The 12985-nt window shown below is 41.8% G+C and overlaps 1 protein-coding gene and 1 non-coding gene across 3 annotated transcripts in view; both read right to left on the bottom strand.

Moving 5' to 3' along the window:
- SUPT16H (SPT16 homolog, facilitates chromatin remodeling subunit) overlaps positions 1-12985 on the bottom strand; it is a 64112-nt gene that overhangs the window by 26039 nt on the left and 25088 nt on the right. For both annotated transcript variants that reach the window (XM_077466873.1, XM_077466872.1), the window contains exons 9-10: positions 10958-11031; positions 1698-1810 (exon numbers count right to left, since the gene is read on the bottom strand). In XM_077466873.1, coding sequence (XP_077322999.1) covers positions 1698-1810; positions 10958-11031 — 187 coding nt within the window. The remainder of the gene's footprint in view (positions 1-1697; positions 1811-10957; positions 11032-12985) is intronic.
- On the bottom strand, positions 10578-10675 carry LOC143956700 (small nucleolar RNA U6-53/MBII-28). Its single transcript, XR_013269974.1, has one exon. It is a non-coding gene; the product is annotated as a small nucleolar RNA U6-53/MBII-28 (small nucleolar RNA).

The following is a 12985-nucleotide window of genomic DNA, read 5'->3' as shown; positions in this document are numbered from 1 at the left end:
AAACTGAAGGCATGGAGCAACCTCCCCCTTTCATTAATTGGACGTATTAACCTCATTAAAATAAAGGTTCTCCCCCAATTTACATATATGTTTTAGTAACTCCCCTTAATGGATCTCACAATATTTAACTCCATTAAATGACTTTGTCCTTTCAGGGGATCCAAGCCACCTAGATACAAATATGTCACTTTAACCAGACCAGTGGACAGAGGGGGGACTGTTATAAATACTTTCTAGCATATCAACTAGTGATGACCCAATGAACTCTGCTGTGGTGCAGGAGGGAGCGATAGTTAAATCCCTGGAGACCTTATAGAGCCTGTTTTGGGGGAAAAGTCCCCATATCACCATACCCCTTCCATGTATACCATCATACAGGCATGGAGGGTGAGTGAGGCTATGCAGTCACCTCTGCCACACACACTTACACTTTCTCTCTGCACACCCCTCTTTTGTTATCACAGACCCACAGGCTTGGGCTAAATAAAAAATTCTAACATTGGAAATTACCAACCCTGAGATGTCCTCTTTTCAAACTCTCCAATCTAAAATGAAATGTACCTACTCATTCTCACGTTAGATAACTTCAGGTGTCCCATGCCTTCAGATGTCAATTTCTGGGTCAGTTTCTCAAACAATCATACTCTGAATTGAAATCTATAAAGTAAAAGCATCTGTAAAAACCCGCTTGTCAATTATACGGTAACTTGCTTGTGGCAGCTAGTCCTGAACTGTCCTCCCTTTCGCCAGAATTGGCTGGGGGATATTCCAGAACTGAAAAACGATGACTGGATGGAGATGAGGGATTTCCCCTCCTCTTCCCTGATATAAGCCAGTGAGACAAGATAGTCCAATATAAGATTTTGCACAGAGCAAGTTATACACCGCACAGGCTCCATAAGATGTCCACTGCCCATTCATCATTGTGTTGGCGATGCTCAAATCAACCTGGTGAAAATCTACATCTTTCGAAGCTGTCCGGCAATTCAATACTGGCAAGAGGTCTTCAGTGATTAAACGGGCGACACAGATATCTGTACCAAGTGACCCAAGATATTGTCTGTTGGGACTGGTGGAGCAAATATCAGTAACTGTGGCCAGGTGAATATTTATTAGCCCTTTATTGTTCTATGCTCGTAAAGCCATTACGATGAATTGGAAGGCGAATCCCCTCCCTCCATCCAATGTTGGAAGGGATTGATCAACACCAGCCTACCTTTAAATAAAGCCACATATACCAGCAGGGGCTCACAGAACCTTCAACATTTGAAGACTCTGGAAGAAAGGGCCAAAACACCTGAGCGATGCATGCAACTAGTTTCTCCATACAGGAGGTTTTGAAGCTGTCATTACCAAAAAAGGATTTTGTAGGAAAGATTAAATACATTTCCGTTAGTGTGTTCAATACTTTCTCTCCGTAACATTTCTGAACTTATTTGTTTTTGTCTCCTCGTATCATGGATTGCATGGGTTTGGTGAACATTTCTTGTCAATAGTATATACATACATACATACACACACACACACACACACACACACACACACACACACACACACACACACACACACACACTAGATCTATCCCCACACACACTATATACAAGATTGACACAGCTCTTCTAAAGTGGTCTTCCATACACAACTCAGCTGATTAAATGCATTTCATTGAACCAAGACACCAATTACATTTAATGTACCTCATTCACAAGTACGGTGTCCCCAACAAACAAGGCATAAGTCTTCTCCTCTTGCTTCTTCCCTTCTTTGTTTGGAAGATCAGAAAGTCCCAAGTGAATGCTGAATACCATACCTACATGAAGAACAGTTTGCCACAAACATGAGGTTATGATGTGCTGCTAGCAAATGCAAAATCACCAATAAAGTGTACACATTCAGTCCAAAAAAAATTATAATGAACAGAAAAATGCAGAAATGGAGACAAGGTCATCCAAGTCACAAATAGTAAGAGCATGATACAATGTGGAGGTACAATTTTAATATAAAATTACACAAGTGTTAAAAGTTATTTTGACCCTAAAATGTTATGTTTCAATAGAAAAAAAAACCTTGTTTGTAATATGTATAGCTTTTTAGTCACAGATATATCTGCAATCTTCTAGCTTTGATAAGGCTGTAAGTTAGCCAATTTACTGGAAGGATTGAACTTTCCAAGGAGCATATTGGGTTTCTAGACATACTGTACATCTAAATACAAGGGGACTTATGTCTCAAGAGGACATGAATGTCTCGGCTCAAGGAATTCACAAGAGACAAAATTATCTAAAATGTATCAAATTGTATTACAAACTTAAAATTATATAAAACCATGGTGCAGGACAGGTTTCTCTCTACAACATTCATATATTGTCATCTGCCTATCTACATACAAAGTAAAACCGATTAGGGCACATCGATGGCTCTAAAAATAGACTTAATACTATACACACACACACAGTTTTCTGGTAAAGGAATTGGCAGATGTTTTGAGCTGAACATTTTGCAGATCAAAAGTTTACTCAAGCAGCATAGGGTGAAAAAACTCTGATGCAACCAATTACCTTCAGAAGTCACAATTAGTGAAATGATGTCCACACCTGTGTGCAATCTAAGTGTCACATTATCTGTCATTAGATATACAAACACATCTTTTTGAAAGGCCTCAGAGGCTGCAACACCTAAGCAAGAGGCACCACTAACCAAACACTGTCATGAAGACCAAGGAACTCTCCAAAAAAGTAAAGAGCGATGTTGAGAAATGCAAGTCAGGGTTAGGTTATAAAAAAAAAATAATATCCAAATCTTTGATCCCTAGGAGCACCATCAAATCTATCATAATCAAATGGAAAGAACATGGCACAACAGCAAACCTGCCAAGAGACAGATGCACACCAAAACTCACAGACCAAGCAAGGAGGGCAATCAGACAGCACAGAGACCCAAGGTAACCCTGGAGGAGCTGCAGAGTTCCACAGCAGACTGGAGTATCTGTACATAGAACGACAATAAGCCGTACACTCCATAGAGTTGGGCTTTATGGCAGAGTGGCCAGAAGAAAACCATTACACTTTCAGCATAACACAAAATGGCACATTTTGAGTTTGCAAAAAAGGCATGTGGGAGACTCCCAAAATGTATGGGGGGGGGGGGGAAGAGAGATGCTATGGTCTGATGAGACTAAAATTGAACTTTTTGGGCATCAAAGAAAGAGATGTCTCGCGAAAATCCATGACAGCACATTACCCAAAGAACACCATGTTTTTCAGCAGTCGGGACTCAGAAACTGGTCAGAGTTGAGGGAAAGATGGATGGTGCCAAATACAGGGATGGCTCTACAAAGTATTGACTCTACCGGGGTGAATAGTTCTACACAATGGCGTTTTCTGTTATTTTGTTTTATTTGATGTTGGCTTCACAATAATAAAAAAATAAAAAATAAAATAAAAAAAAACAAACACACAACACATCTTCAAAGCTGTCGGCATGTTCTCATTAAATTGTGCAAATCCTCAAACAATCCATGTTAATTCTAGGCTGTGAGGCAACAAAAAAACACAAAAAATTGCAAGGGGGTGAATACTTTTGCAAGGCACTATATAATCAGCATATATCACTGCAAGTCTAGTTATTTCTCCTCTACATCCATTTGAAGAATTAGTGAGTTATCAATATTCACCACTAGATGTCATCAGGAGTAATCAGACACACAAGAGTGCGAGTGTACACACACACACACACACACACACACACACACACACTAGCCATAACATTAAAATCATCGAAAAGTAAATATTGATTATTTCCTTACAATGGCATCTGAAAGTTGGTGGGATATATTAGCAATAGGCAGCAAGTAAACATTTAACACCCAACTACACATTTCTGATCAAGCACACCCCTTCATGGAAATGGTAATCCCCATGGCAGGGCCTCTTTCAGTCGGAAAATGTGCTCTGCCACACTGCAAAAAAGGTTCAAGAATGGTTTGGGGAACAGCATTCAAGTGGTTGACTTTGCCACCAAATCCTCAAGATCTCAATCCACCAATCGGTGGGATGTGCTGTAAAAATGTTAAGTCCATGTAGGCCTCACTTGCAACTTAAAGGACCTAAAGCATCTGCCACCAATTGCTTGGTGCCAGATACCACAGTTTACCTTCAAAGATCTAGTGGTGTCCTTTCCATGATGGGTCAGGGCTGTTCTGGCAGTAAAAGGGGGCACTACTCAATATTAGTTGGGTCATCATAATGTTATGGTTGATTGGTGTTTCGGTGGGATGTGGTACAAAAATCCTATTGGGAGAGTAGAGCTTTGTGTACATATTTACCAGAGTAGTCCCATATCAGCATAACATTGTAATTGGCAGTTAAATCAAGCACTGGCTGAGACAGCAATGGGCATACCATGCAATTTAAGGCCTGTACATAAAAGCTTCAGGTACTTCAAGCTACAGCGAGGGAAAAAAACTATTTGGTCTCCTGCTGATTTTGTACGTTTGCCCACTGACAAAGAAATGATCAGTCTATAAATTTTAATAGTAGGATTATTTTAACAGCGAGACAGAACAAAAATATCCAGAAAAACGCATTTCAAAAAGTTATAAATGAATTTGCATTTTAATGAGTGCATCAAGTATTTGATCCCTAATCAATCAGCAAGATTTCTGGCTCCCAGGTGTTTTCTATACAGGCAACGAGCCGAGATTAGGAGCACTCAAAGGGAGTGCTTCTAATCTCAGATTGTTACGTGTACAAGAAACACTTGTCCACAGAAGCAAAATCAGATTCCAATCTCTTCACCATGGCCAAGACCAAAGAGCTGTCGAAGGATGTCATTAACAAGATTGTAGACCTACGCAAGGCTGGAATGGGCTACAAGACCATTGCCAAGCAGCTTGGTGAGAGGGTGACAACAGTTGATACGATTATTCGCAAATGGAAGAAACACAAAATGGCTGTCAATCTCCCTCGGTCCTGGGGTTCCATGCAAGATCTCACACCTTGTTAAGTTTCAATGATCATAACAGTGAGGAATCGGCCCAGAACTACATGGGAGAATCTTGTCAATGATCTCAAAACAGCTGGGACCATAGTCCAAGAAAACAATTGGTAACACGCCATTTCGAGATGGACTGAATTCCTACAGCGCCCCCAAGATGCTCAAGAAAGCACATATACAGGCTCTTCTGAAGTTCACGAATGAACATCTGAAGGACTCAGGGAACTGGGTGAAAGTTTTGTGGTCAGATGAGACCAAAATCAGGGTCTTTGGCATCAATTTAACTCGCTGTGTTTGGAGGAGGAGCAGGAGGAATACTGCCTATGACCCCAAGAACACCATCCCCACTGTCAAACATGGGAGGTGGAAACATTATGCTTTAGGGGTGTTATTCTGCTAAGGGGACAGGTCAACTTCACTGTTTTAAAAGGGACGATAGACAGAGCCATGTACTGTCAAATCTTGGGTGAGAACCTCCTTCCCATAACATTGAAATTGAAAATGGGTCGTGCATGACAATGATCCAAAACACACTGCCAAGGCAACAAAGGACTGGCTCAAGAAGCACATTAAGGCCCTGGAGTGGCCAAGCCAGTCCCCAGATCTTAATCCCATAGAAAATATGTGGAGAGAGATGAAGTTACCAAATGTCGGCCTCAAAACCTTAATGACTTGGAGAGGATCTGCAAAGAGGAGTGGGAAAAAAACCCTCCCGAGATGTGTGCAAGCCTGGTGGCCAACTACAAGAAACATTTTACCTCCGATTGCCAACAAGGGTTTTGCCACCAAGTACTAAGCCATGTTTTGCAAATGGGTCAAATACTTGTTTCACTCCATAAAATGCAAAATCAGTTTATAACTTTTTTTAAAATGCGTTTTTCTGGATTGGTTTATTATTCTGTCTCATGTTAAAATAAATCTACCATTAAAATTATAGACTAATCATTTTTGTCAGTGGGCAAATGCACAAAATCAGCAAGGGATGAAATACTTGTTTCCCACACTGTATTGAAGGCATTTCACTACTGAGGCTAGGGAAGCTGGTTCCATTAAGTATTAAAGTGGTTGTAAACCCTTACAAACACACTTTGACCTACAGGTAAGCCTAGATTAAGGCTTACCTGAATGTCCAAGAAATATCTCCTAAACCTATACGGTTTAGGAGATATTTGCCCGAAGACAGGTACCGCTGTCTACGTCGCATGCGCCGTAGACAGCGGCACGCAGGCGCACTGAGCGCGGCATTGTCAACGACAGAGCTGCCGCGCGTGTTGGCTCCAGTGCACATGCGCGGGAGTGGCGGCTTCGCCGAATGACAGCCGCGGAGCTGCGAGACCCCACCGAGAAGATGGATGCGCCGGACTACAGGGTACAGCGGTGACTTCGCTGGCTCCTGTGTCAGGTAAGTGACACATAATGGACTACTATGCGATGCATAGTAGTCCATTATGCTTTGCAGGGAATGAAAGAGGAAGTAAACTCATCAGGGTTTACTTCCTCTTTAAGTGCAAAAATAGGATTTTTAGAACAGCTTACCTGTAAAATCTTTTTCTTGGAGTACATCAAGGAACACAAAGCACCATAGTAATTACTATGTGTATATATAGGCACCTTCAGGTGATGGACACTGGTATATCCAATACAGGAAGTTCACTCCCTATATAAGCCCCTCCTCCTTCCGGGAGTACCTCCGTTTTTGTAGAAAAGCAATATCCCTAAACCCCAAAAATGAGGGGAGGGACCTCTGTGTCCCATAATGTACTCCAAGAAAGGGATTTTACAGGTAAGCTGTTATAAAAATCCTATTTTCTTTATCGTACATCATGGGTCACAGAGCACCACAGTAATCACTACGCGGGACGTCCCATAGCAATGCTATTGGAGGGGAGGGAGGTGCAACTCGTAGGGCACCCCCAGACTTAAGGACCTATCCTGCTGCCTGCAGCACACTGTGCCCGAAGGCAATATCCTCATGCCTCCTCACATTCACCTGATAAAATTTGGTGAATATGTACTGAAGATCAAGTTGCGGCCAGATCTGAGCCATGGAGGCCTGGTGACTCACTGACCAAGAAGCACTAACAAACCTGGTAGAGTGTGCTTTGACTTGAAAAGGTGGAATCGTACCCCTTAAATTATAAGTCTGAATTATAACTTGCCGAATCCACTTAGCGACAGTGGATTTTGACGCTGCCTGTCCTTTCTTAGGACCCTCTGGTAGTACAAATAAGACATCAGTTTTCCGAATCTGAGCAGTTGTCTTTAGACTGACCGCTCTCACCACATCAAGACAATGTAGTGACTTCTCTTACCTGGAACATGGTTTTGGAAAAACAAATGGCAGGACAATATCTTGGTTCAGCTGAAAACCTGAGACCACTTGGCAAAAAATCTGGACGAGGGTGCATCACCACTCTGTCCTCATGAATAATCAAGTATGGCTCTTTACAAGAATAAGCAGCCAATTCCGAAACCCAACTTCCTTGTTAGAAGGACTAAGGGAATATACTGTATTGGTTCAAATGTGTTTTTGTAACACTGGCAAAACTAAGTTCAAATCCCAAGAGTTCAAAAGTGATTTAACTGGCGGATTAAGTCGTATCAACTCTTGCATTAAACCCCGGACTAAAGAATGTGTAGCAAGCGGTCTTTGAAATAAGACCAATAAAGCTGAGACTTGGCCCTTAATAGTACTCAAGGCCAATTTCATCTCTACCCCTAATTGTAGAAAGACAAGAATTCTGCCTATGATTTAGCGCCGAAGGTGACAACCCTTGAATTCACACCAGGAAACATACGCCCTCTAGATATAGTTCTGGAAGCTGGTTTTCTTGCATTAATCAAGGTAGAGATAACCGACCCGTATAACCCATGTTTCTTTAAATGTGGGTTTCAATAGCCAAGACGTTAAATTTAGGGTTAGTAAGGTAGGATTGAATATCGGCCCCTGTGAAAGTAGGTCTGGCCGCAGTGGAAGGGACCATGGATCCTCCACTGTCATCTTTACGATTTCTGCATACCATGACCTTCTGGGCTATGCTACCAGAATTATCGTTTTATTACCAGCTTGATCCTGCAAAGAAATCGTGGCAGCAACCGAATAGGGGGAAATGCATAGCTCAGCGAGAACTGATCCAATGGGGTCACCAACACATCCGCATGCGAGTGGATCCCTTGTTCTGGACAAAAAGTTGACTAACTTCATATTGCATCTGGACGCTAGAAGATCACAGGAGTTCCCCATCTTTGGCAAACAGCCCAAAAAATGTCGGGGTGAAGAGACCATTCCCCCAGGAATAACTGCTGGCGACTCAGGTAGTCCACCTGCCAATTCTCTACTCCCGGAATGAAGACTGCCAATGGGCAGAAAAGAATGTTCCGTGCCTAAGTTAGAATATGATTCACCTCTGTCTGCACTGCAAGACTTTGTGCCCCCTTGGTGATTGATATAGGCTAAAGCTGTGCCATTGTCGGATAGGATCCTGACAGGAAAGGCCCGTAACCAGAAAGTCCAGGCCTTCAGAGCCAGATGCACTGCCCGAATCTCTAGGATATTGTTGGGCAAGACTCTTGCAAGGAGTATAAGCTCACCAATTGTCAAATTGCCTCTCAAAGGCAACCAGTTCCAACACATTCACCAGTGTGGCCCAAGATCCTTTAGAGGGCTTCAAGTCTGCATAAAGGAATACTGCAAAAGTTCTTTGAAGCAGTAAGGGTTCTGAAAGGCACAAAGATTGAGACAGCAGGTGGATCTTCACAGGGTAAGGTAGTTTGCATCAATAAGAGCTAAAACTGTTTCTTGCAAGTTTGAGATAACGGCCGGAGACTGCAGTGCCTCAAACATTAGGAGTCTAATCAAGAAAATCACCACTGCAACCAGTGTTCTAAGAGTTTGGAAAGATCAGAGATAGATTTGACACGGGAAGGAGCAGGGACACACTTAGAGCCTCTAAGGTCACTATATGCAAGGAACTGGTCTGCCTCATCTGACAGTACTAAGAGGTACTCTGATGAGGGGTCATTTGATTACAGACGCATGTGCTCATGGAGGGCAAGGTGCAAATGTTTCTGGCATTAGGAAAGTTGAGGTTAGCCATAAACAGGGAGACTGGCCCCTTTTCTAGATTCAGACATGTTGGAATCACGTGGCGCAAATTCAACTAGACGCAAAGCAACATACTCACAAACCCAGACAGCCAATAAGGATCAGATGGCAGAACATGACTGGGGTCCAATTTTATGCTAGGCAGAACATTATCCCAAAGGTTACAAACACATACTGGGTCTATCAACGTACAAGAAAAAAAATTTAGGGGGAGAACCATCAGATGTTTTACATGCATCATAAGTAACGTAGAACACCTAAAAGGTGTTTTATTACTTCTCAGAGAGCCCAGCATTTACGATATTGCCTGTTCCATTCTTCACAGAAAGCTAGCATTTGATTTGTGAGCCACTCTGTATTAGTATCTACATCCTAGACTAAAAGCCTTCCCTTAGGAATCACATTGATGTAAATGTTCGTGCCTGAGCAGTAAACTATGTTCTTCATGGATATCCAACTCAATTCAGCCCCTTTCTGCTACTTTTCACCCTGTGACTTGCTACAAAATTTAGTTATGGGCTGAGGACACACGGGCAACTGCTGCCACTGATGATCAAAATTAACAGCTGCAAGGTCACTACAAGGCTGCCTGTTTTGTCCCTATGGAAATTTTCCCTCTCTGGAGGCAGAGAGATGGCAATCCCATCACTAGACATCAAGACTTGGTAGCACTCAGGTCAGCAACCTCTTGCTGTGCATGGCTACAGAGGGGGAGATTCCACTTGGACACCCAGGCAGGAAGCCTTTCTACCAATTCTGACATGGGTGAGGTTTCCTGCTAGCAGCAGAATTGCCATGCAACATCACCCTTTGTGATCACTGGGTAATAGAAAACTATAGTTATGCCTACAGCAAATTGATAACATTCCCCAGACAGCACCTCTCAGTTGCCTGGAGGTTACGGACTACACTTATAAAAAGGTTGTTTTTCTTTTTCTGTAGCATTATTTTAAAATGTGTGTGTTAGATATATATATTACACACACACACAGGGAATGCGTTTGGGCAAACTTGTAAAATTACAGATAGGTCCAATTTAATCATCATTAAGGGATGGCTATAATATCAGATATCATCCTCATAGCCAAAAATTGCTAAACATCAGATTCTGGCTCCCCATCAGTACATTCCCAGAAATGTCATCACTACTTTGCTACTTCATTCAGGCAATAGGAACAAAAGATAAATAATACACAGTATGAGGAGCATGCAGGGCATCCCCACCTCTTGCACAACAGCACCAGATAACAGCTGCTCAGGCAAAAGCCCTGTAAACATGGTAGCAAGGGGAATCTTCGCTGTGCAAGCTCCAACTAAAGGCAAGTGCTGTTATTGGGGCTGGCATTAAAGAGAACTTGAGGCTTTGTCCAGAAAGCACAGATTCAGTTAAAATACTGTTTTGTAAGGCTATTACAACACAAAACAAAAACAAATTAAACAAATCTACATAATCTGACGCACTTTTTGCAAGGTTTGTCTGCCTCAGTAAGTTCGCTACACTCAGCCACCGCCAGCACAGAAACAATAGGTTCCTGGCTGCTGTGTCGGTATTAGCATGGCAACTCATCATTGGCAACACCAGATATGTATTCAAACATGTTACATACAAGAATGCATAGCAAAAAAAATTTTTTATAAAATGTATCCTAACCTTAGTCTTGCATTGAAAAACGATTTCTAGTTATAACAAAAACACCCCTAATAAAAAAAGCGAAGAAAAATAAAAAATAAAAAAAAGTAGTAGGTAACCTACAACGTATCCATTACTTCACATTGAATTTTCATTTTACGTTTAGAAACTGACTTCACTACATGCCATACAAATGATTTTGGTCATTGTGTTGGTTAGAAACCCACCTTTCTTTAGTTTGTATTGATTCTTACTGTTGATCACAAGAGAACCTTCCCGAAACTCTATGCCCATGGCAAAGCTATAAAAAAAAAAAAAAAAAAAAAAGAAAAAGCTGTCAAAAATATCAAAAAAGGTCTTTATATAAAACCCAATTCACAAAAGGGTGGGACGCTCTAAAATTTACATAATTATTTGCAAATCAAACCCATAGATTTTATTCACAATAGAAAAAAAAATGTTTAGATATACCAAAATGAGAAAACCTACCATTTTAGGAAGAAAAAAAAAAAAAAAGGTCATTTTGAAATTGGTGGCACCAACATCTCTAAAAAGTTGGGACAGGGCAACAAAAAGTAAGTGGTTTAACTAAGGAAGAACTGAGGAAGAGCTGGAAGAACTAAGTGGGTTACCTGGCAACAGGTCAGTAGCATGTTTGGGTATTAAAAAAAGGGCATCCAATATCTCAGAAGTAAATATGGGCAGAAATTCACCAATCTGTGAAATAGCCATGTCTAAAAATAGTTAAACACAAATTTATAAATAAAAAAATTAAAATAAAAAAAAACACTGAACAATTTCAGAACACTCAATGTAAAATCGCAAAGACTTTAATTACATCTACAGTACACAATAGCAAAAGATTGTCAGAATTTGAAGAAGTCTTTGCTCGCAAAGGAATAAGACCAAAATGCAATATTGGATGCCCAAGATCTTCAGGCTCTCAGACGGCACTGCATTAAAAACAGACATGATTCTGTGATGACATCATTGCATTGGCTCAGGAATACTTCCAAAAATCTGTCTGAACAGCTTTGACGTTCCATCCAAAAAAATGCAAGTTAAGGTTCTAGCGTGCAGGCATATGTGAACATGATCCAGAAACTCCTCAGTCTTCTGTGAGCCAAAGCTCGTTCAAAATGGTTTATTGCAAAGTGGAAAATTGTTGCTGTCAGACGAATAGAAATTTCACATTCTTTTTGGGTGCCACATCTGGACTAAAGCGGGGCCTTCTGGCTTTTCAGCACTTGCTTCAAAAGCCTGCATCTCTGATGGTATAGGGGTGCATTTGTGTGCCCAGAATGGGCAGCTTGCACATTTGCAAAGGCTCAATCAATGCTGAAAAAAATAGGATTTTTGCACTCACCGTAAAATCCTTTTCTCTGATGTTCATTGACAGACACAGCACTTTAATCTTGACCTTAGGTTATATCGCCACCTTTAGGAGAGGACTAGACAGAACAAAAACACCACTACAGCACTGCCCAGGGGCGGGCCTACTGGCTATAACCCATCACTCTGGTTCCAGCAGCTCAGTTAGTCAAAAAGTAGTACAAAACATAAATCAGACGGGTATGTGCTGTGTCCGTCAATGAACATCAGAGAAAAGGATTTTACGGTGAGTACAAAAATCCTATTTTCTCTTTGTTCATTGATGGACACAGCACTTTAATCTTGACCTTAGGGACATTCCCCAAGCAGTGTCAAAACGAGAGGTGGGAACAGAAAGAAAATAAACTCCACCCATAACAAAAAACTCCTCCTCAGAGGAGTTACAACCTCAAACGGCCGCCTGCAAAACCTTGCGGACGAAGCACACAGCCGAAGATGCACCCACAACCACCTTGTAAAACTTGGTGAAAGTGTGAACGGATGGCCAGGTCGCCGCCTTACATCAAGCATCCGTTTCCCAGGTGTGTTGGAAAGCCTAAGGGGTAGCAATTGTCCTGGTAGAATGTGCCGTGACAGGAAAGGGGGCGCCCACCCACCATATGGCATAAGCCTGAACCACGATCTGTCTGATCTACCGAGAAATGGTGGCAGACGAGACCACCGGGCCCTTCTTCGGACCAGCCACTGATAGAGTACGACCTCTGGAAGGGAGCAGTAGCAGTCAGATACACCGGCAGCGCCCGGACCACAACCAAAGAATGTAAAGCAACCTCGTTGGGATGCGACGGCCAAGGATACAAGGAAGGAAGCACAATGACCTCATTTAGATGAAAGGTCAAAACAACCTTTGGAAGAAAAGAAGG

This window comes from Lithobates pipiens, unplaced genomic scaffold, assembly GCF_037356315.1.
Source record: "Lithobates pipiens isolate NorthernLeopardFrog02 unplaced genomic scaffold, aLitPip1_a1.2 Scaffold_4, whole genome shotgun sequence".
NCBI classification, from domain to species: domain Eukaryota; kingdom Metazoa; phylum Chordata; class Amphibia; order Anura; family Ranidae; genus Lithobates; species Lithobates pipiens.
This window is presented reverse-complemented; position numbering and strand designations above follow the sequence as displayed.